Genomic DNA, 24443 nt, shown 5'->3' with positions numbered 1-24443 from the left:
AATGTTGAACCACTTTAACTGATTTATTGTATGGACTGTTGCTGTACACTTAGGAAACCTCTAAGGTCCATTCATTCATTTATGTATCTATTTGTTGAATACATTTCTGGTGTTGTATTTAGCAATTTCTATTTTTTTTTTTAGCTCTGGCTCCTCATTTGGCGACCTGTTCGTCTGTCGAATTGTTGTTACTGGCATGTGAATGTAATAGTCTGAATGCTGCCGTGTTGGTTTCCTTCATATTGTCTAGGCTTCTTTGAATGAATCAGTAGGCTGTGAAACTAAAATGTCCTTTGGGGGATAAATAAAGTTGTCTGAATCAGAATCTGGGGATACTGTCACCATTCATCCTAGCGCTTTCCAGGAGGAACATTTCTGAATTTACTCAAGTTACTTTTCAGTAGCCTACTCTAAGGTTCAACTTTGTGCAAAGCAGCTCAGCACTGCCATCTAGTGGTCCCAGTCACAAGTATGATAAGGAGCCATATGATGTAGGGCACTTTAACGTAACAACACCTACAGACCATCTTCATGCTTTTTATCAGAATTGGCAAAATGCACAGATTTGTTAAACTCAAGTAGAATTAAAACACTTAAAAGTGAAAAAAAAAGAAAACTATGCTCTCAAAGTTAAGTAGTAAAAAGTAGCCCTGTTAAGGACATTTATATCAACTGTTTCAGTGCAAGCTACCAAACCTTTTGTGATGAGGAGATCATCTGAAATCATTCTAACTTCAACAAAATAAAAAAGATTGTTCTGGCAGGCCGCCAACCCACGATCTTGAGGAGCCTAGGAGAGCTCAAGAGCTCCCAGGAAAGTAGGTGGTTAGTGACTGAGATTTATAGATAGATACATGCAGTAATATGATGTACTGTATATGCAGAGAGAGAGAGAGAGAGGGAGAGAGAGAGAGAGAGGAGCTCAAGGTGCCAGGTCCCCCGGTAGTCTAAGCCTATAGCAGCATAACTAAGAGCTGGTCTACACCAACACCAGCCCTAACTATAAGATTTATCAAAAAGGAAAGTTTTAAGTCTATTCTTAAATCTTCATTGTTAAATACATTTCATTGGGAATTCTTGCTGCTCTGAACTTGTGAGCTGGTTTACTGTCATATAGTTTACTACAGTTTCTCCCCCGGTTGGTCACAGACATCTTATTCTACAAACGCCTCTTTTGCAGGGCTGGGTTTTAGTTTTTCTTTTCTATCGTGTCTAGAGATTCTTTATACACACATATATTTATATATATATATATAGATAGATACATATATATACACATGTTGTGCACCCAATAGTTCTTAACTTTAAGATACAACAATGTAAAACAGACAAAAGTAAAAAAGAAAAGTTGTATTGCATTTGGGAAGCAGCATATTTGTTGAAAAAACTATTTTCAAAATGACTGCTGATTAATCTTTGGTTCGTTAACTTGAAAAAATGAAACCAAACTCAAAGTACTAGAAAACTATACAGTATTTTATTGTAAAACTAGGAAACATAGTTAACAAAACAAATTTATGAAATAATGAGACATCCATGTAGTAGTCTTAAAATACATGCTCGAGGTTGAACTGGTGAGTCAGAAAAAAAATCGAATCATGGTCCGTACAGTAAAAATGTCACTTCCCCTTCTCAACCCACATAAAGAAATTACAACGAGCCTCTGGGTTGGAGGCATGACCCTGAGGACGACAGCACACGAAGAACTGTTTGCCCATGTTTGGCCCCTCTTTTTTCACAGTACGGAGCACGCAGGGTTCCCCGTGCACTTTGCAGGCAGGTGGTGGGGGCGGTCCATGAAGAACCGACTTCCAGAACACTAAAGATGCACCTTTCTTGGAGTCGGTTTTACCCACAGAGGGCTCGGGGGTTAACTGTTTCCTCTTCATCCGTTTGTCATTTTCCTCTTTAGTGCACTGCTGCTGTGAAGCATCAGGCACATCTTCAGGTACTGTGCTTGTGGCGGAGGAAACTGCCTCACTAGTCGAGGATACTTTTTGGGAGTTAGGCGATGAGGCAACTTCATCCGGGCTGAGTGATTTTTCACGAGAGGCTTCAGTTGAGGAGACATTTGTGAGTTTGGGTTTGAAAAAGGAGAGGAGGCTGCCCTGTGGCTTTGAAGATGCCTTGACGGTCTTAGCCTTTTTACCTTTTGGAACTGCAGCGTCTGATGTCAATAACCGTTTCTTACCAGCGTCGATTGGCTTTAAATTCTCCCTCCTCTCCTCCTCCTCTTGAGATCCAGGTAATGCTTCCCTCGGCTCAGGTTGAATCGATTTTTGGTCAACCTTTACAAGAAAGCGGGAGAGTTTCTGCTGCTTGCCAGCAAATTCCGGCAGGTAGCGAGTGCAGAGGGGTGGAGGCTTGGAGCTGGGTACAAGAGAGCAGCTCAGTTTCCCCCACACAGGGCAGTGGTCGGACCCCTCCACCTCCGGCATGATGTCCGCTGCCACAAACTGCTCGGCAGCCAGCTGGCAATCTGCAAATATGTAGTCAATGCGCGTGCCATAGTTGGTCTGTCTTGCTCCAGTGAGAGTGGACCAGCACGTGAAGGCGTTGGTGCGAGTTGGGTGGAAATATCTGAAGGTGTCCACAAACTTCCCAGAGTGGACGGGTTCTGTTGACGTTGCCTCAGGTTCTTCATCAGTTTTGTCATCTTGCCTTTCCTCCCGTTGTCCGTCATCGTGCAGAAAGCCATTCAGCCATTTCCTCCCAGGGTTCTCGCCAAAGTCCTCCTGTACAATAAGAAAAATATAATTATATTTTTACAAAATAAACTGAGGGCCAAGGTCGTATTGGAACTCACGCCCGCTGCGGCAAGAACTCCAACCTCTGTATATTGTGCGCACAGCATAACCCCCAGGCTATCAGGTGTCCCTGGAGTGGTATTTATCTTTAACTCTAACTTTAGCATAACATCAAATCACCAGACTCCCCCCAAAATAAAACCAAGTCAGGAAATCGTACAACAATATTTAACCTCTTACTTACAATATCACTGGGATCACAGTGATCAATTTGCCGGTGAGATGTGTTTACGTCTCCTAAAATGATCACATGGCTGAAAAGTAGAAGAAAAAAAAGTTTTTAAAAGAGCACAGAGAACAACAAAATACTGTCATAAATATGATTGATATCAGGACTCAGTAAACAGTGTGACAAATACCACATGCCTTCTATATATAAACATATCTTAAATACATCATGCTATGTTTGTTAAGGCAAATGCAGGAATTAACCTTATTTGTAATTTACATAAATCAAAGTGCATACACATCCTGGTAAATGTTAGAGGTTGCACATTCTAGTTAAGGACTGTTTCTTACCAGCCCCTAATAAAACTGCCTATAATCTAAATGGTTGGATAGTTCGAGTGTCTGTGGTTTAAGCAGGAAACATCTGGGTCTCTTTGTGACTACAATCTAACTGCTTTAGTCTGAAACTTCTTAAAACTCACCTCCCATCCTTCAGTATGGCTTCAGCTCGACACTGAAGCAACTCATAGAACTGAAGTTTGAACTGCTTCCGCTCTGGCTTTTCAGGGTCAGCGCGTGGACAGTAGACATTGATTACAGTAACTGTTTGCTCTTTGTCTTGGCACCTAGAACAGAATCGAGAAGAGGCACAGAAATCTACAGTTCACAACTAATTGACACATTAAACAAGCTTAATGAAGAATAAAACATTTCTCTTACATGGTTTTGTGCTGTGTAATAACAGCTCGTCCTTCATTATCCAAAAGCTGGAGCTCCTCACTACAGAACTGTGTTCGGTCCGCATAACATCCAACAGCCCCTTCATGGTTGGTCAGCAGACCTGTGAGACCCTCCTCCGCAGCAAATGGAGTGACGCTATCTTTACAGTAAGTGGCAACCCCTGTGTGAATCAGAAATAGATAGATAGATAGATATTTTATTGATCCCGAGGGAAATTCAAAGCATGCAGTAGCAGGTTACAAAGACGTACATGACATGAAACATTTGTTACAAATTAAACCGCAAAACCGACCCCCCCCCCTCCCATATATATTAACCCGAAAAAATATTTAAAGAATACCTCTAGATGAATCAAAACTTAAACTGTGCAATTAAAAATAGATTTATACAAGAAATGTACATAACCCGTGCAGGGATAAAAATATGTGTAATTTAAAGCAAGAACCTTTAAATAGTTGAGGGGAAAAAAATCTGTAATTAGACCTGAATATAAAAAAATAAAAAAGTGTTGACCTTCTGAAGTTGTGTTGCAATGTTTAAAAAAGCAGATAGTGCAGAGTTATCAAAAACAGACATTAAATAACAGGCAGTGCAAACATTAAATTAAAGGTGCGATTTAAATAATTGAGGTGATCGTTAAAGTGTCCGACTAGAGGCTGACTCTTGGGAACAGCTGTGCAGATGGGACATGGAAAAAAGGAAGATTTTAGTCCAAGTGTGTGTTTTCCCCCTGCGGTAACCGTGAGGTGTTGTACAGACGTATGACCAGGGGGACAAAGTCTGTCTGTGGAGCCGGATTGTGAAAGCAGTCTGGAGGGAAATAAGTTGTTGTTTTTTTTGTAGTGTGTCAGCAAGAGTTGGAAAGGGTTACTTAGAGGCAAATTCAGTGTTTGCATGATTCAACCACAACTAAAAAAGACTTTGTAATAAACCTGAATAACCGCTGCGTCCTCGACTGAAGCTGAAATAGGAGTTGTAGCCGTCAACAATGGCAGTTCTTTCATCAAGCAAGTCTCCTGTGAGGGGGAGAAAAAAAATCTCAGTTAACATTTTTTATTTATTTATTTTAACAGGCAGAATTGCTTGAGATCAAATGACCTCTTTTTCGAGAGGTCATTTGGCCAAAACGGCAGCAGCAAAAAAAATAAAAAAAATAAGACAAACCCAAAAAGAAAGCACAGACATGAGAAATGTTCTTGCACAGACTGTAAATATTAAGCTTAGGCTACATCACGTGACATAACACGCGTGGTATAAACACTTACTTGTCACTTTTGTCTCTTGCACACAGATAATATCCGCGTCCAGAGAATCAAGAGCCTTTTTAATACCGCCTCTGAAGGTCCGTATGCCATTTATGTTCCAAGTCACGATCTTCATTATGGAAAAAAAACTACAGTTGCTTGGCAAAGAGACGCCACCGCCGTGAGGATAAAGCTCACACCAGGAAGTAAAACGGAAGTGTAGAAGAGTACGAGCGGAAGTGTATTCCCGTCACTTTATCTTTCGTTGTTCTTTCACTATTTAAAGTTGTTTTGGTGACGTGAAATGGTCGTGTTCGTGGCATTATAGGTTAATTTATCTATCTGAGTCGGCGGCGTATGCCTCATGACCGCAATTAACCGAGAATATTGACGGTTTTATCGGTGTAGTTGCAGTGCGCTGTTGACTAGCTAGAGGGGGTAAACGTGCTGTCACGTTTTCGGCGCGCTTTTGACGCTGACCTCACTGAAACCAGAGAACCGGGGTGGGAGGAAGGGAAGCGGCTGTTCAGCAACCTGGGCTACTACCGTTGCCTCTGACAGTTCCTAGCACACTCTGCATGTTTGCTCGCCGCTGGAGAGCTCCCATCTTTTTTGGAAAACGAAACCAGAAGAGGGTGAGTAGCTACGGTGGCTAATCTAGCGCTTTTGGCTAATTAGCATACGGAGGAAGGAAAAATAAAATACCCCGTATGTCGAGTAAATGCCGTCTATCCCGCTAAGCCTCTGTTAAAATGAAGCTAATTACAAAGCTAGGGTTAGCCATCAGTTGTTACATTTCTTCAACTCGACGCTTCTTCAGGCTTTGTGGTTTAAATCGCTACATAAATGTAGGCTAAAAAAAAACTAGCTGTCCGGCCATGTCCTGTTCACACACGCACACACAGTCCCAGTGTCGTCTCCATCCACCTGCTAAAAACACCAACCTCAAGTTATTCTTTAAACACGGGAAGCTGCTAAAAATACTCAAGGTTAGGCCATTAACGTTACGTCTTTAATTCATCCTTTAGTGATGCTTTGATAACTTTGTCTGGAGAGGAAAACAGATTGCTCACTTGCTGCTACATCACTAAACACCGGATGACCGGAGGATGGTGTTTCCATCTTGGGTCAAAAGAAGGAGACATAAGGGAGGGGGGGAGACTCTGCCCCACCCAGGTCCGACCCAGTATTGTTAGCATGCTTAAATAGAGGACTATGGGGGTATGTCACATTTCTAACAGCTGGTATATCTATGCATGCCAAGATTCGTTATAGCTATTAGTTACTACATCTGCTGATGCTGAAGAGCATTAAGGTCAGTGAAGGGTCAGGCCTGCCTTACATTATAGTTTAATAGTAATAAGATAAGATATACTTTATTCATCCCAGCAGGGGAATTTAGGTGTTCCAGCAGCCAGCATACATACAAACACACAACACATATATACATACATATCCCACCCATACACACACAAAAAAAACATGAGCCCACAATACATAGCCAGGATAAAAAAGTGGTATGGATGGTCCATGTGCATAAGTAGCTGTTACTCATAGATAACAGTACAAAACACTAGCTCTGCCAGTGCATAGTATGATAGATAAATAAAGAGTTATTATAAAAAAGCAGTCAAGTGTGCAAATATACAGTTTGATATTTGATATATGCAGCTCAGGCTAAAGTTTAAAAGTTTAAATGTCTTCTGTCCTTACTTGAAGGGGAGTTGTTGTAAAGTGCAATTGCAGTAGGTAAAAAAAGTATTTTTAAATCACTTATCTTTTTAATCGCAACTAATGACACAAAACTACCCACATGACCTGCTTCATTATTATCATTACTAACATTGTATTATTATTATTATTATTTAGCATCAATATATATATACTGTACATTCTATATATTTTTATTATATTAGTCTATATCAGGGTGGGCAACTGGCGGCCCCCATCAACCCTCAACGTGGCCCTCAGGTTAATTTTTTTACACATCAATTAATTGGAAACATGATGAAATCTGCCATGAAATCATGAAAACCCAGAAATATGTCCATAATAATATTTGATCACTGGTATATGTTTGAGACATAATTGACTGTAATCGTTTAATTTGGCCCCTCTGGCAGTGAGAATTAAATGAATGTGGCCCCTTGCTGTCACCAAAGTTGCCCAATCCCTGGTCTATATTATATAACATTTCATTATATTACACTATATTGTTCATATTGCACTATATTATATTATACTACATTATATTATATAACTTCACTCTGCATTACTGTGGTACAACACTGCCTCTCTTCTCTGATGTTTACATTACTTGCTGCTATTTTATCATACCAAGTCAATTTATCTTGTCATTCTCTGCAAATATTGTATCAATTCTCAATTCCCCCCAGTTAACTTCATCATTCTTTTTGTACTGTATATACCAATATCAATAAAGTATTATCCTATCCTATCCTATCCTAAATACAATTAGCTTCTAAGTGCCTTATTAGAAGATGCCATTTAGCATTAAAGTTGTCTTTATATTGTAAATACATTGTATTATATAGTTGACATGGCTTAAAGGTGTTCATGGATTATACACTATTCAAACTTTAGTATGAATAGATGGTTTATATGGTCTAGGGGCCATTTGGCATAGATGAAAAAAGTACACATATTCTTTTGTCAAGAAGTTTTGATACTTGTGCAACATTTTTTGATTAAAAAAAAGTACTGATTTAAATGCTTTACTGAAGTGAAGTAACTTTATGTTTTTCAATTTTTTATTGAGCCATACACGTAGAATGAAATCAGTCATGACTCGTGATATTGAGAAGATGTAGTCCAGTGTGCTGCAAAATATAAATAATCCATCGGTCCCTTTAAATGCATCAAATCTAAAGGCAACAAGGCTGTATTAAAAACCCATGGATAACTAAGACAAATATTTGTGTTTGGGGAAGGAGATTAAAATAGCAATTGGAAATAAAAAACCCTAATGTTGTGTACTTTGCTTTCCTTTTTTTTCTTTTTACCATTGTACCTTTTGAGTGGAAGTGTTCTCTTACTCAACCAAGCCCAACGTTGGTCTTTTTATTTGCTGTTTGCTCAATTGTTAATACAGTATGGTTTAAACAAAACCCCTCTCCTACTCATACCAATGTTCTTAGTACTTTACACAACCTCCGTCTTTGTGCTTTGCCTTTTGTAGTCTGGAGTAATGAGACTGGGGGAGTGAAGGAGGCAGGTGTCCCAGTTGAGCGTTGGCATACCAGTGGGAGGCCAAGCAAGGATGCTGGAGGCAGATGCAGACCCAGCAGGTCAAGTAGCAGCAGAGGGAGAAACGGAGGCAGAAATGGGGAGCGGAGACATGAGGTGTGAGGTGGCGAGGCTGACTCTGGAGCTCCAGGAGGCCACAGAGGAGAAGCTACAGGCAGCCCGCTATGGCCTTGTAGTGCTGGAGGAAAGTGCTGCCCTCAAGAAGAAACACAGGCAGCTGGAAGAGGAGCATGAAATCCTGAAAGTGGAGCTTCAGCAGCTCAGAGAGGTAGGAACACCTGAGGCCTTCTTGTTATACTTAATTACTAATACACTAGTACACATTTTGTTTTGTTCAGTACTCATTAGATTTCAGGTCTTCTTAAATACTCTTGCCTGTCTTTCTATCAAACTGAATCTTGTGTATTGAAGTAACAGTAGAAACTGAGAAAATCATTACAGTAAATATCAAAATCACTGCCTCGAATGACAAGTTATCAATTTATTAATGTATTTTCTTATTTTTTTATCTTTGATTATGTAGACCTAGTCAATTTTCAAAGAATATTTCTGGAAGAATATTTTCCTCCTTAAAGTATATCTATTTATTTGTGAGGAATAAAAGCCTACAGCATTAAGTTATTAAAAAAAACAATGTTAGTTATATCATGCCTTTTAATTGTTATACCTGAATTAGAAATTCAAAAAATACTAGTGTAGAAATATCAGTTTTCTCATGACACTGTTGACAAAATACAGTCAAAGTTTAGTTACTTAAATCTGAGCTGTAGCTTGTCAATCATTGCTTAAAAAAACATTAAACATCTAAGGTGCTTCCTGTCAGTGTATACAAGCTTCTGAAAAGATACTGTTAATGTGTCCCAATATGTACCAGTGAGCTGTGACCTGAATTTCAATGCTCACGCCTCAATACTTTTTGAAAACAATAATTTTCTGCCAGAAATACAGCTCTGCCCCAGGTGTGCCCTCATATTATTTTGTCAATGAAAAGGATTGCGAGTCTCTGATGATGAGTCAGTTCTGCTCTCATGTCATCTGATGCTGACGGCATTAGAAGGAGAAGACTGTTTTTGTGATAAATACAACCTCCACAGCCAATTTGTCAACATATCCAGTGTTTTTGATGTATCAAATATTCTACATTCATCTTCACTGGTTTTGATAAATAACTGCGAAGCCATAGGATTGAATTGGGTTAGCACCAGATAATCAAGATAAAAAGATTATAACAATATGTCAAAAATCAGATTAACACATAATCCATGCTTTTACAGAATTAAAACTGTAACAGATGCTTCTAATAACCTTTTGTTATTTTTCTATTTATTTAGAACTTATTTGGGGATTATTTTTGCCTTTATTTGGAGAGGGCAGAGTAGGAAATCAAGGAGAGAATCTCTGTACATGGGGTGCGATCTAACCGCTGGGCCATCTGCGCCCCTAGCCTTTGTTCTTAAAAAAACTTTACACTTCCAACTTATTTCATTAAAATAGTCTTCGATGGCTGGTGTGTGATTGGTTAATGTTGTGCATTTGAAACAAAGCACCAGATAGGCCTGAATGTGTTTAGTGTTGCTGAAACAGGCTTTCTAAAACCGATTTATGTAAGAAGAAAATCCCATAAAATTTCATCCTCTCAAGTAGACAGATTTTTGGTTTTGCAATTATTCCACCCACCTGTCCAAATCGAGAAAAACTGCCTACAAGGAGTTTGGTATTTAGCCAAAAAATATGTGCCAGAGTTTCACTAATATCGGTCCATGCTGATGTTTTGTAACCGCATGTCTAGCAAAGCTCTTTATGTCTCTGAAGGGACATAGTGGTACAGAATGTCAGCAATTCATAATCTGCATAAACCTTATTTCTTGGCGGCACCTACCCAGGCTTTGATAAAGTAGAGCGGACTCGTGTTTTGAATTAGCGTCATTATATAAGCACATCAGGATGTTTAGTAGAGCATGTTTATGAGAATGTTGTAGGTCTTTCATCAGAAATCAGTGACGCATAAAGTAATGTGTTAAGGTTACTGAGTCCGGCCTGCTGTTAAGATATGACTGTGTCATATCTATATAATGGCATAGACAAGATACAAATACAGCAGGAAACTGAGTGAAATCTGCTTTTAATATCCAAGGTATCTTGTTTTTTAATGAGATGGTGGTCAGTTCCGTTTCCCTTTCTTTGTTAGAGATGTCTACATGTTTTTCTTCTTATAAATATTAAATCATCAATATAACTGTCTTTCAGCACAACAAGGCTTCCTATGTTATCTCCTATGTTTTCCATCCTTTGGTGTTAGATAGATCAACTCTCACCCTGTCTGACCCCCTTTTTTTTTTCTTTTCTTTTTTTTAAAAGGCATTTGCAGATTCTGTGAGCAGCCAAAAGCGTGCAGCTGCGGATGGAGAGTGCCGGGAGGAGAATTTGCTGCAGGAGACTGCCACTAAGGAGGCTGCCATGGCAACCCGCATAGAGGAAGTCCAGGCGGAGCTCAAGCAAGCACGCCTTGCTCTTGGCAATGCTCACGCAGAGATCGATAGACTGGGGGTGTTCTCCACCCAGCTAAAAAAGGTTAGGGCCATTCCCTCAGTACACCTTCATCCTCTTGTTCTATCAGCTCCCCTTTGTTCATACATTGGATGGAAACCTGAACCAATAGTGATTTTAATAAATTATTAATCCTTGAGGGGAAATTCTGGGTTACAATCTGTTATTGAGAAACATGCTACTTGCACACATAGGCCTGAAATACTGATTCTATGGACATGCATTAATGGAGAGATGTCAGAGTGGGGCTGCTAGAGGTCAAAAAGCTCCAACACTTGTAGTACGAAGATCAACTTTATTAACAAATTAGACTGCGTTTCGGTTTGTGGCCTTCGTCAGGGAGCGGGGCTGCTACACAGGGAGCGAGTCAGAGCTGTTGGCTGTTTGGTCAAGGGCACCTCTACAGTACTCTGGTTCCCAAACCAGGTCCCTACAGACTGGGCTACTTTGGCCCCAATGTGTACATGACACAAAAATATTAATTGTGCAGTTTAAAACTTGATCTTTGCACTGATATGACAATGTTTTATTCCCACAGGAGTGTGAGTGTCTGGATGCAGAAAAGGGTCATATGAGGGATGAGATGAAGGAATTTAAAGTACGTGAGATGCGCCAGTTGCAGGACAATGCTGAGCTGGAGGAGGAAAATATATCTCTGCAAAAACAGGTGTCTGTGCTCAAGGAAAACCAGGTAAGTTAATACTCAAACTACAACTATGGTTTTAATTTTTACCTTCTTGCTTTGATAATAAAATGATGGGTGGATGAATGCATGTACTTAACTGTAAAAATACTTTTATTTTTGAAATATCTCTATTAATAAAATCAAAACAATTCCATTCTAATATTCTATACGTTTGTCCTCATACTATTATTGATTATGAAATACAGGTGGGTGTTGTAAACATGCTATCATCTTATCATTCTTGTAGTGCATCTGATCATGCATGTTTGCATTCGTTCTTTTCCTGCATGAGTGCAAAACTGCTTGGCATGCAACAACTAATCTCCCTCACATGCCTGTTGACATAACTTCACCACCGAGATACGAATAGGCCAAAGCTTAAGAGACTGGCCTAGCCAGTTTCTGGATGATTCATGTTGTTGTTTATGGAAAACGATGTCCCTGCCACATCCATGGACAACAGCTCTTCTAATCTTGAGTACTTAATCACTTGTCAGTGAATTCCCAGTATGACTGCAGTTTTTAACATTTACCCAGCACACAGACTGGGAAGACTCTGTGAAAGTGTTCTGCAATATAAAGGATTTACAGTATTCATGAAGGGTTGTTATACTATGTAGTTATGGGGGAAAAAATGGTCTGACAAGTTACAAGTAAATGAGCCAACTGCATGGCAGTGTCAAATGTTAAAAATCAAATTGAATTAAACTCAAGCCCAGTGGAGTTAAGTGGACATTTCTATCTGTAATAGAAATGAGAACTGCTGTTCACCATCATGAAGCCATCTGCGTGTGTGACTGTAACACTGTTGTGCTGAATGTGGTTATAGATATATTTACATGTTGGGGCGAGAATGTGCACCCATATGTTGGCACACAGCAACATAGAAAAACCTCTAATCACAGACATCTGTTTGCGCTCCATGTCTCATTCCAGGTTGAGTTTGAATCAATAAAGCTGGAACTGACCCAGAAGAACGAGGAGCAAGAGGAGCTGCGTGGTCAGATGGAGGAGGCGGAGAGGCTGAGGGAGATAGCAGAGAGGCAGCTGGATGAGGCCCTGGAAGCCCTGAAGGAGGAGAGGGAGCAGAAGAACAATCTACGACGGGAACTCTCTGCCCTGACCCTAAACCCCTTTGATTCTGTGGGGAACCTGGAACTCCACCTTGAGCAGCTGGATGACAGCCAGGAGGAGGGCCAGGGGGGAGAGGGAGAAGGTGAGGGAGAGGACCAGGACAGTGGCATTAATAATGGTCCTGGGTCTGCTCCCGGTTCTGCTCACCCTCCTCACTTGGGGGGCTCAAAAAGTAACGGCCTCATCCATCGCTTCTCCACTCCACGCAACAGTGACATGTTTCTGCGTGCTCCGGCCTCCGGGCTGGTGTCGGACCTGCTTAGTGAGCTGCACTTTTCAGACAGTCAGAAACTAAAGCAGCAACTCCTACAGGTAAGAAACAACAGGACCTTCTTTAACAGCTTAAAAAATGACTAAAATATTTTAACATATGAACTCAACTTTCTAGAAAATGTTCATGTAGGCTGCCCCTGAGAAACGTCCTGTAATGCTTGTTCACACATGCCCCTATGTTTCTCCTTTATATGAATGTGAGGTATAGTTTGACATATTCACATCAACATAAGATCAGAGAAGAACATACCGGGGAACAGTAAACATAATGAAGCCGTTTCATCACGTGCACAGGGATTGCACCGATCGCAAAGTGTAAATGTAATCATCCCCTCCAGCTCCCTCACAGTGAATCTGACTGAATCTAACCTGCTGTGTTCTCACATTGGCTCATCCCACAACGTATTGGGGAAAATTTGGGTTGGCTACAAAATTCTTTGTAGAGTCGGAGTGAAAAAGTCGGCCGTTTTCATTCACATGCAGCTCACCCCCAAACATTTCAGGAATTGTGTGCATATGTGGAAACACCAAAAGCTTTTGTATCCTTGTTTTCTGGAGTTTCTCCTCAGCAAGTTTCTTGGCAGTCTGCTCTCTTATAGGAAGTCTCGATTACAGTTTGAGTGGTGCTACCTTCAGTGAAAAAAAGAAGCAAAAAATAATTCCATTAAAAAAAAGTTATTAGTTATAACTGCAACTTAGATCAATATTTCAGGCCCAGCACATTTTTCACATATAACACTACTCAAACTTTACAGAAGACTTGTGCAGTTTAAAAATATGTTCATGCATTTTAAGTTTCATAGTTCAAGCAGGTTCGTTTTTAATGGCAGATATTTTAGCCAAAGTGGGAGGTGAAGAGATCCTACTTTTACATTTTACCAGCAGAGTAGCAGAATTATAATTCATCATAGGTCATGTAATGAATGACATAACTCTAATGGCATTTTATTAGAACTCAATGATAGCCTCTTCACTTATGCAAACACTTGAAAAAACACAGTGTATTCTTCAGTAAATTTGTCAGTAAACTGCATTTATATTTATACAGCTATGCAACTAAGTTGGAAGGTTGCCACACAGGTTGGTTTGTGTGTAGAAACTGGTGTATGTCTTCTTCGGATGTATCTGTTCCTTCCTGCTTTAGACCACATCCGCTGCATGTTGGAGTGTGCCTGTCTTTATTAATTAAAAAAAAAACACCTGACACCACATTGCATCTTATACTTACACACTAAGAAATGTAGTCAACTCCCACCTGATACCGTTATCTTTCTCAAGTCAAGTATATTTAAGAAAATTAAAAATGTCTTGAACTGCCATTCCTCTCTGTCTGGAGTCAATCTATTATTTATGATGCACTTTGATCGGGGGTTGGGTGAACAAGCTTCTACCCAACAGATGTTGGGAGTGTGGAGCTGAAAGGGGTCATCCCCATAAAAAATGTATGAAACATAAAACTGGCTTTTTTGTCACAGAAAGCTGTCCTTTTGTTTGATGAAAATGATCAATACTGAGTGTTGGGCTAGCCTAGATTTTTAATGGATTCTTTATTTAACTGGTGGACTTTTTAAGTAGTTTCATCAAAATTAAAAAGTGTTTTTATTTCTTGCAATATTTTCATCTCTGTTTATTTGTGCCTAAACAGGCGGAACGCGAAAAGTCCGGTCTGACAAGCAAGGTAGAGGAACTGCAGATGCAGCTTGTAATGTCCAAACAGGCACTCGGCCAGCAGGAGGACAAGGTTGGATCTCTCACCCAGCAACTAGAAGCTGTGCAGAGAAGCCAGCAACACAACCAAGAGGCAGACGACGGGGATGATGACGAGACGGAGAATGGAGACAATGCAGGCTTTGATTATGAGGTCGACACCAAGAGCAAGGAGGTGTTAGAGGCGCGCATGCGTTCAGCCAGTGAGGAGCTTCTGAAGCTGCGAGATGAACTGTCGCAAGCAGGAACGAGATACAACACTCTGGAGCAGCGATACAAGCAGGAGAAGGATCGTTGGAGGGCAGAGGCCCAGGAGTTGGCCGACAAGATCCGTCAGTGCATCAAGTCCAGCAAGCAGGACCAGGAGCGCATCGGAGAGCTGGAGAAGGAGATCGGAGCCACTCGGAAAGTGGCAATTGATTCAGAGGGGCACTTGAGCGTTGCCCAGGAGGAGCTGCTGGCCTTCTCTGAGGAGCTGTCCAACCTCTATCACCACATCTGTGTGTGCAACAACCTGACACCCAAACGAGTCACCCTGGACTATTACCGTGATGGTGCCAGGGCAAGTGGTGGAGGAGGTAGTGCTCGAAGATCTCACTACGTATACCCTCAGCACAGCGCCCAGAAGAAGCCAAAAGCCAATGAGATGTTCAACTCTAAAGCTGCAGCGCTGCAGTTTATGGGCGAGGTGGACAGTGCAGGAACCAGCACAGAATCTCCAAGCTGCCCTGGATCACCCACACTGGATTTCAGGGACCCCTCTAATGTTCGCAACTTGGTTGCTGTCATCCGCTGCCAGATAAAACACCTCCGGGTAAGGCAGCATTTTTTTAGTATTACTCACAGTTTGTCAGACATTGATTTGAGTGCTTACAGCTTGATTTCTGGTGAACTGAAAATGTAACAAATAAAGATTGTCATTTGACTCTGGCAGTGCTGGCACCATGGGCTTTGTTTTTAAGTTGAAGGCTTCATTCCTCCTTCACAAATTTCCTGATGAAGCTAATGCACAGCTCAGACACTTTAATGGACTTGAATAGCTCCCGTGTCGGCTCAAATCAAACACCTGAGTGGACCTTGTAGACACTTGTGTTTGTGTGTTAGTTTGAATGGATTGGATTATCAAGGGTCAAAAGTTGGGCCTTTCACTACAGAGAATCCTTTTAGAAAACAGCTGTGCCTGGAACACTGAACATTGGGTTTTATTGAGTAAAATCATGGTTTTAAACACATGTAAAGGTTTAAGAAATCTGAGGTTAATATTTGAAAGAGATTGTTTGGTTTCATTGGTCATAACATAAAGTTTATCTATATCGTATTTCTGTTCTGTTACAAACTACTTGTCTTTGTGCTCTCTCAGGTGGCAGTGGACCTCTGTCGTCAGAGGGGCGCGATGCCTTACTCCGGGTTGAGCAGCAGTGGAGAGTCAGAGCGGGATGCTGAAAGCCTCCTGGAAGAAGTGCTAAAGCTCAAGTCCCTTCTCAGCACCAAGAGAGAACAGATAGCGACGCTCAGGACGGTCCTCAAGGCTAACAAACAGGTACATCACTGTGAGCGCTGGCTAACCCACAATGTTTACTCTGTCTTAACCACAGCTTTGATTTAGTAACAGGTTAGTATTCCAGTGTAGGATGTTGCTCTTACTCAGAACAGACTAAAAACAGGCAGAATAGAGATGCATTAAAGCAGATACCAGGTTCTTAAAGTAAATAATATATCAAATATAATGCTATGTATAAGTGCTTTGTGCAGTATGAGTTAGCAGGCTGACTTTAAAGTCTCTGTACTGATTAAGACAATTAATGGCAACTGGGACAATTGTTCTTATAGAGTAAAAAAAAAGCATAGCATTCACCATACGTACTTAGAGTTGACACATGCAGTGCAGATGACCTACTGTATACAGTCAGTGTTTTGTCTAGACAGTCCCTTGGGCTCACATGCCCCTGCACCTTTAGTACAGTGCTTTTGCTCTTCTCAGAAGCTTAACTCTCCTTCCTCTCCTCTGTCCGGTGCCTCCAGCACTGCATGACCTGCTTCTGTCGTCCCCTTATCTCGCACTCTCATTCACACACAAGCACACCTCCACTTAAACACTCAAGGTAATCTGTTTGGCTCGGCTGTGCTCAACTACAGTGATTTCCCTCCTCAAGGCTTCCGCGAGTATATTGGCCTCCCCACTATGTGTTACTATTGCGCTGATAAGTGCATTCATGTCCCACATATCACCAAGGTGAGAGGGAATAGTTGTGATAAGGCCTTCAGCTGTACGCACTTAAACAGAAACACACACACAGTCCTGTTTTCACACTGTGTTGGTTATCACAGCAATGTTTTTTTTTCATTGACATTCTCTTTAAGACAAACAGGCCTTGTGCAGTCACATGATAACTACAAGTTTTTTTTATAACATCTAATGGATTTGGTTCTCTGTTTGTATGATTTTGTTTCATTTAAAAAAAAATGTTTGAAGTATTATGAGCATATTATGTCCATTCCTTTCAGATCTTTCCTGATGATATTCATTTTATACTGATTCAGAAAGGTGAATGATGGAGCTCTTGTCTTTTGTGTTCAATTCAGACTGCAGAGTTGGCTCTGTCCAATTTAAAAACCAAGTATGAGACGGAGAAGAGCATGGTGTCAGAGACCATGATGAAACTGCGGAACGAGCTCAAAGCCTTGAAGGAGGACGCTGCTACCTTTTCGTCACTGCGAGTCATGTTTGCCAGTCGGTAAGATCTCTTTTTTTTTTTTTTTCATCTGAGGGAGAGAAAAAAAAAACACATTTTCATAGAAGAAATAAGAGATCCCGTTTTTTTGCGTTTTGACCCAGTAGATATTTGATTGCTTTAAAATTCCTTTGAAGCGAAACATGTTAAGACGTTCTGATTGGACATTCCCCCGTTGCTAGTGTCCTTTCTGCTTAGTAATGGTGCTCTTGTTGTGGCATTTCTTTTTGTTACCAGTCTTGTAATAAGCTTATCACGCGTATTACGCCTGTGGACAATCCACTGGTTCACGTGCAGATTATGAACCACATGCTCTGCCCTGTGCCGACAGGGGAGGAGGAGGGAAGGACAGATTTGTCTCATCAAGCCAGGTGACCTTTAGGGACGGAGAGGCCTAATGTTGGCGGGAGTTTGGCGGGACTTTAGACAGGATGGGAAGGTGCTTCAGAGGGTTAAACTTACACCTTAGCACTCCAACCACTAATCACTAACCTCTTCTTAGAAACAGTTGGCATGGATGACTGTTTGGAGCAGTGTTTTTGTATGGCGTTGATGCTTAACAATTTGTGTTCTAGTTCCTTGTTTTCTTTCTAATCTATTTAACGGAATAACGGATTATTATTTTTAATAATATTTGCATTTGCCCCAGAAGCTTATTGAATGTGCATAACCGGTTTAGGCCCTCTCCAGACAGTTATGATCCAGATTTCATAATCCTTAAGAAGGATTGGAGAACAGACTGTGGTCAAGGACTACCACAGTCTGTTGCACCAGGCTAAAGATTACAGCTTAAAATGCTCCTGTTGTTTGGAATTAAGATTTGTGGTGCCATCGAGTGGACAGTTTGAGGGACTGCATGATAAACCTGAAGCACCCTTTTTTATTCTCTTGGAATTTGTTTTATTATGTATGAGTTCTTATGCTAGTTAACAAATAAATGTTCTCTGGACACAAACTTCTCAAACGTAAACAATTTCAGGCCGTCTTTGTTTTATATTAAAGTATGTTAAACAATTTAGCATAACTTGTGTGAAAACATCAATTTCTGCTTTGTAACTGGTGATTTTACTTTTGATTATTGTTATTTATAGATGTAACATTTAATTTATTAATTAAAACCCCTGCTACATTTAGCAATGAAAGAATCTTTAGCTGCTTTGCCACAGCTGGTGTTACGATCCTTGTTTAGCCTGTGTTTTGTGTGTCTTAGGCTTTAATTGCTTCCTGCGTGCGTGTGCATGCTCTTTTCATTGTGTGTGCGTCTCTCAGGTGTGACCAGTATGTCACCCAGTTGGATGAGATGCAGAGGCAGCTGGCAGCGGCCGAGGATGAGAAGAAGACACTGAATTCTCTGCTGCGTATGGCCATACAGCAGAAGCTGGCTCTCACTCAGCGCTTGGAGGACCTGGAGGCCCCAATGTCGCCCCACAGCTTGAACAGCAGTCCCCGCCGCTCCCGCGCCAAAGAACTGGCCGCCAAGTCAGGCCGGGCCCCACGCAGCCCTAGAAGCAGTCCTGCACGCCCCACACTGAGGAGCAGTCCACGAGCCAGCCCGGTTCTTGGCAGCAGCATTCCGGCCATGGCCACGCACCACCTGAGGAGTCTGACCAGAAGCCTCCACACGAGCCCCGTAAGAACCGCTCTCTGTCCTTGTCCCGACGACACCATCCAGGCAAGCAGTCAGTCTAGCAGAAGGAAAGGTCTCCCACGAGACGCCACCTTCATTAGGAGTCATAGTGTCAGTGATGTTTTTAACTCAGATTCAAGCCCTGGTTACTTCTCGACACGCTACAGCTCCAACAGTTCTCTTAACAGCGAGTTATCCGTCAAAACAGAAACTCAAGTCAGTGTTTCAAAAAAAGGTGCGTCAGCTCGGAGAGCTTCGGTCCCTGCACGTCAGGACACCTTCATAACAACCCGTGTTGTTCCTGCCTCATCCTCCAGGGTCAAGTCTTCCTTGTTTACCGCATCCACAGATGATCTAACCTCTTCTAAAGCTTTGCGTGTGTGTCCTAACGCATCTGAAGCATGGGGTGAAACTAAACAAACGCCTGACTTAAAACCAAACACAGATCATTCAGTTAGAAGAAAACAGTTAGGTTACAGGTCTAATTCTGTTCAAACAGCAGCTGAGTGCAGGAACACATTTCAGCCAGACGCTGTCTCTTCTCAGGTGAATACTAAACCTACAGGGGCCCCACCAACCACTTCACCTTATGTCAACAATCCACCTAGCAAGACCAGGATGAGTGGAATCTGTAGAGAGTCGAGGCGTAGGATAGCCAACTCGACAAGCCGAGCAACTGAGGAATCACACATTAATGTCAGTAAGAGTTCAGCTAATAAACCTCAGGGCACACCTGCCAGGCCTCGGAGCGCGCACTCTAAATCAGCTCGCAGACGATAAGAATGATCTTCTGAGATATGAGGTATCCAATAGATTTAGGTCCTTTCTAAATATTCTTTTATATGGTTTATATTATGTATTAAAATTTGATATTTGTATCTATAAATTATGTTTTAAGAAAGGGCTGTCTCTGAAAGCCAAGACCCAGATTCTCCTTACATTTTTTCAGTCCAATCTTTGCACTTTAATTTTCTACGTTTGTATATAGAGTAGTATGAGCATGTCAGGCAATAAAATGTACAAAGCATGCCTCAAAATGCCCCTTTAATGTTCATCATTTTGAAGGCTGTGAGCCAAATTATCCAAAGACGTCTCCTGTTCTTAGAAGCAAGCAGAGTCCAGTGATTTAAAAAAAATGAGTAAATCTCTGAATAAACCATAAAGCACTTTTTCTGATGCTCCTGGGCGGGCGGAAGATGACAGGTGAGGCTGTGAGCGGAGCTGCTGCTAGTGAATCAGTATGTGCTCAGCTTTTTTTTTTGGTGAGGATTCCCTCAGTGTTCATCTAACCAGGAGCAACTTGTCTATAGAGTTCTCCATCTCACAAAGGACCTAAACCTGTATTCAATACTTTTTAGATCACTGAATAAAGTGATAACAACAATCATTAGGGCTTTAGAGAATATGAGCTGAGCTACTTCTATCTGAGCTGTTTCTCTGTTTTCAGAAAGCAGCTTTGTGTTTCAGACTAAAAGAAAAACGGTATTTTGCTGACGTACTTCCAAATACCTTCTATTTTTGAAAATGGTATTCTTTAATATTTGGAAGAGTCAGGTGCATTATTTCTGTTCAGAGGCAGTTTAGAACTACTGCTTACTTTGGTTAAATATTTTGCTTTTTTCCCCATCTCATTTTACCTGAAAGCTTTTTGGAGCTCCTGATTTGCTGATCCATTATATGTACTATTGATGTGTTTTATCATTATTAATTACCCTCACCCTTATGAATTAATTTCTTTAAGTTTGACTAAATTTTATTATTTTTGTCTCTGTCTCATCCCTGTCTCTGTAGCGCTGAAACGCTCCTTCCATTACTTCAAACCCCCTCGTCTCCATAAGGACCTGTCTTCATGTTGACTCCCCGGCTCCCTCCTCCTCCTTTTCCTGACTCAAGACATCCTGTCCATCCCAGATATGATGCAACATTCCCCACTATAACTTCCAGATCCATGGATTGTTTTTAAAAGTTTAAAAAAAAGACAAAAAAAAGACAAAAAAACAAATTCTCTCATCCCGCCCTCCCTCTTGGTTTTTGTCTGCTTGGAGCGGAGAAACCTGCATGCAGCCTGGAGAAGGATGAAGAGACAAATGTGCTGCTCATTCCTCTGTGAAGTCATTGACTGTGTCTTGTCCCGAGTGGAACGAACTTCCATCTGGTCTTGTTCAAGACTTTGTGTTGTGGTGAACCATTGACAGTATTTATTCCGGAAACTTGTCATGTACAGCATTTACTTTCCTCCGACTTTGATTTAAAGCTATGATGTGATTTAAGGCTACAAGTCTTTACTCTTTTTTGCCTTCTGGCTGGCACCCTGGTCAGGCCTGTCTGGCATCGTAGCTGGCATTGTAGTGTCAGTAAGCAATTAGGTCATCTGTGATAGCTCACCCAGGTAGTTGTTTTTATAGAAACAGTGCCGCCTTACTTACAGACTTACAATCCTATGAGTAGAGAGCTTGCTTTTGTCTTGAGGTTCCTCCTTTTCACAGTTACACGCCCCTTTATAATCCTGTGATGAATCTGGCTCTTCAGCCACACCCTTTAACTCGAGGTCAGTAAACACGCCATTTGATGTATGGTAATAAATCAGCCATAAGTTCACCACCTCAGGTCAAACGCAGATTAAACAAATACAGGATTTGGGTGATCTTAAATGTGCATTTTACTTTGCGATCTATGCAGACCACGTCGAGACAGTGCCTGTAACCTCCTGCTGTTCTTTAGGATCAGGGTGGCTTTTGAATCTTACCGCCATTTGCAGTTTTCAGTGGCTGGTTGCGGCTGTTTCGCAACAGCCGTTTAGCATCTGTCAAAGCAAGGAGGGTTTGCAGATCATGGGGCGGTGCTAACTGGCGTTTGCTAAAGTATCCTATTTTCAGTAAAAAAAAAAGTACTTTTCCCACTTTTGGGGCCGATGGAGTCAAAATCACTGTCTCGCATCAAATAAGAATTTAAGTGGCTTGGTTTGCCTAAAACTTTAATGTAGGGCCATGGTCATGTCTACTAACTACATAACCTTCGTCATAACAGGCCTCATTCAGCTTCAGCTTGTCCTGGCTCCTTTGGGCAGCCAAGCAACAAAGTCAATGTTGTGTATTTCATCCCTCCATGTCAACTTGCTTTTTTTGTGCTATCAAAGTAAGCATGTCGTGATGGACTAGTGTTAGCCACTGAGCGCTAGTTTTCTTCCCTTGTGGCTAAATTATCCAGTGTTTACAGTTAGAAACGCTAATAGTGCTAGCAGGCTGCTGTTTGTGTTGCTGCTTTGAGAAAAAAAAACTAAATGATAATATTGTCCCATCATTTTGAAAAGCATTGCACAGTGCTTTAACTCTAGCGGCACGTTATGACTTGAAAAACTAATAATCTAAAGAGAACAAAATGTAACGAACAATTAACTCCCGACATGACATTGCTTAGCTAGTCAAAGCCGCAGAAAAGAAACTGTAAATGAACATGTATCTGTTGATACAACACGGTTTGCTTTTAGAGTAGGTAGATGCCAGGGCTCTGTATGTAGGATAGCAGCACATAGAGTAGGTTAACATTGGAACTTGAACAACACCTCTTTCATTGAATGCAGTTTATATTCAGATTAAATGAACCTGTTGAGATCAATCATATTGGGGAAAAAACGATGTTTGGAAACTGATTTAAATGTTGAAATTACTGAATGAAAGCTCAATAGAAGCAGTGTCTCAATGGAAGACGCTGCATCCTGCTGACTGATTTTTTTTATTTTTCTTTTGAGTGCCTTGGTTTTGATCTTGTCTGTTGTTTTAATGCTGCATCACATTTTCCAACCAGAGGTATTCGACACTGTAGTTGTGATGTATTTGAAGGTTTGTTTGAGGAAACTCATTATGCAGTGTTAGCACTGGATTCGGTGGTATCTCATTGTGGGAAAATGTTTTCACTTTTTAGCTAGCGTGACTTGTTTGTTTATGAACTTTCATAATGAATCCGCACTGATGGCTCCCCCTGAAAATAATGGTCAACTTTTGATTTGTTTTTCTGAACTGTTACTGTGAGGAGAGTTACAGTATAGGAATAATTCACGCAGGTAATTAGGAACATAATGCATCGCACACATTATGCGTTATGTTACAGTAAGGTTTTAAAGTGGTACATCCACTTTTTTAGACTGCAGGGGGAGATGGCCTGATGATGTTTGACTGTTCATGCGCTCGTGCCGAAAAGTGGAAATGCTTTACCATCATGTTGTATCGCTTTGAAGGTTGTAAATGGATTTATTCATCTATTTAATTCACTCTGTGCAGATGTGTGTTTAATTTAATTACCTCTGTTGTATAATATTTTAACTTCTATTTATGTGGTCTGCATTCTGTGTGAATTGATCTTGAGGACGACATGCACACACTCCGCATAACACACGTGATGGTCCTCAACTTCTTACGTGTTTGCAAGTTCCTTTCATTGACCTGTGAACCACTTTCGTCATGAAGAATAAAACAAGCCAACACTGTACTGTGATGGTGTTTTTATGAATTCAAGCCGAGTGTTAGCTGACGTGAAGCTGAATAGTAAGTTGCTTTTGTTCTTATAATATTGAGTTTTAAAGCAGGATACTGTTTGTGTTGGTGTGAACAGGAGTTCTTGGCCCCATGGAAGGATATCACTGCCAACACCACACAATTACTTGAAGCACAACTCCATTACGCTTACGACCCCTTACCAGCTTTACAGAGCTAAAACTTTGTGTTACACCCTGAAAATTTGGGATGAATAACCACAACTGTGAACTTTCTGCCTGTGAGGTGGCGGTGCTAACCATTACACACCACTGTGCTGACTCTCAGTGTGTTCTTTTTTTTGGGTGTATGTACTTTCCAGTACGTCCGGGAAGTTCAAAATCATGGCCAACGCTTCAGTGGGGGAAAGCCAGAACCCTCTGGCTCCACGTGGGAAGGCTCCAGCCAGGATCCAAACTGGGAACCATCTGGTCTCTGAGGCCACAGCTAACTACCACCTTGAGGTGCTTGTTGAAGTTAATGAACTTTCCAGTACATTATGTTTGCTCAAAAGTGTTAAGATTTCAAATCATTCATGATTCATGAGGAAAGACTTTGGCAGAAATTTGAACCTCGCTATGAGGCTCCATTGCTGACCACAACACTAACGTGCCTCCTTGTGGTGCATTTGTTTTCCATTTCAAAATGATCTACAATCTGCAGGAGGAAAACAGATCATTCAAGCCCTACACAACTCCAGGTGGGATTCAAACCCACAACCAAGTTGCTGTGAGGTGGCATTACAAAACCACTACACAAACACCACACCAAGCTGTTTAGATGTATTTCTATCAAAGTATTTTAAAGAGAAAGTTCACAGTTGTGGAATAAAGTGCTGCACAGCATTTTTTATAGATACTTTTTTATAAAATACAACCAGAAACCAGCTACAAATGTTACTGAACATTAAAAAAACATCCTCCACAATCCTCACCTATTAAGATGAATCTTTGCCTTTTAGAATAGAACAGAATTACTTTAT

General features: G+C 41.0%; 2 protein-coding genes across 3 annotated transcripts; one reads left to right on the top strand and one right to left on the bottom strand.

Annotated features, from left to right (window-relative positions):
* Positions 1-1455: 1455 nt before the first annotated feature.
* apex2 (APEX nuclease (apurinic/apyrimidinic endonuclease) 2) lies at positions 1456-5134 on the bottom strand. The gene is made up of 6 exons (XM_061057720.1): positions 4982-5134; positions 4649-4732; positions 3696-3876; positions 3458-3601; positions 2992-3061; positions 1456-2735 (listed from the first exon to the last, which is right to left on the bottom strand). Exons 1-6 carry the CDS (start codon positions 5094-5096, stop codon positions 1620-1622), a joined length of 1710 nt encoding a protein of 569 aa, XP_060913703.1. The 5' UTR covers positions 5097-5134; the 3' UTR covers positions 1456-1619.
* A 442-nt stretch (positions 5135-5576) lies between these two features.
* zgc:162200 (uncharacterized protein LOC558638 homolog) lies at positions 5577-23417 on the top strand. 2 transcript variants are annotated; one of them, XM_061057717.1, is made up of 10 exons: positions 5577-5595; positions 8160-8495; positions 10586-10798; positions 11313-11465; positions 12396-12905; positions 14512-15387; positions 15934-16113; positions 17157-17308; positions 18575-18977; positions 20724-23417. In XM_061057717.1, exons 2-10 carry the CDS (start codon positions 8241-8243, stop codon positions 20727-20729), a joined length of 2748 nt encoding a protein of 915 aa, XP_060913700.1. In that variant the 5' UTR covers positions 5577-5595; positions 8160-8240; the 3' UTR covers positions 20730-23417. The 2 variants fall into 2 exon arrangements, with proteins under 2 accessions (XP_060913700.1, XP_060913701.1); XM_061057718.1 differs by lacking the exon at positions 5577-5595 and having other exon boundaries at positions 18575-18935.
* The last annotated feature ends 1026 nt before the right edge of the window (positions 23418-24443 follow it).

Source organism: Labrus mixtus, chromosome 15 (genome assembly GCF_963584025.1).
Source record: "Labrus mixtus chromosome 15, fLabMix1.1, whole genome shotgun sequence".
Lineage (NCBI taxonomy): Eukaryota > Metazoa > Chordata > Actinopteri > Labriformes > Labridae > Labrus > Labrus mixtus.
This window is presented reverse-complemented; position numbering and strand designations above follow the sequence as displayed.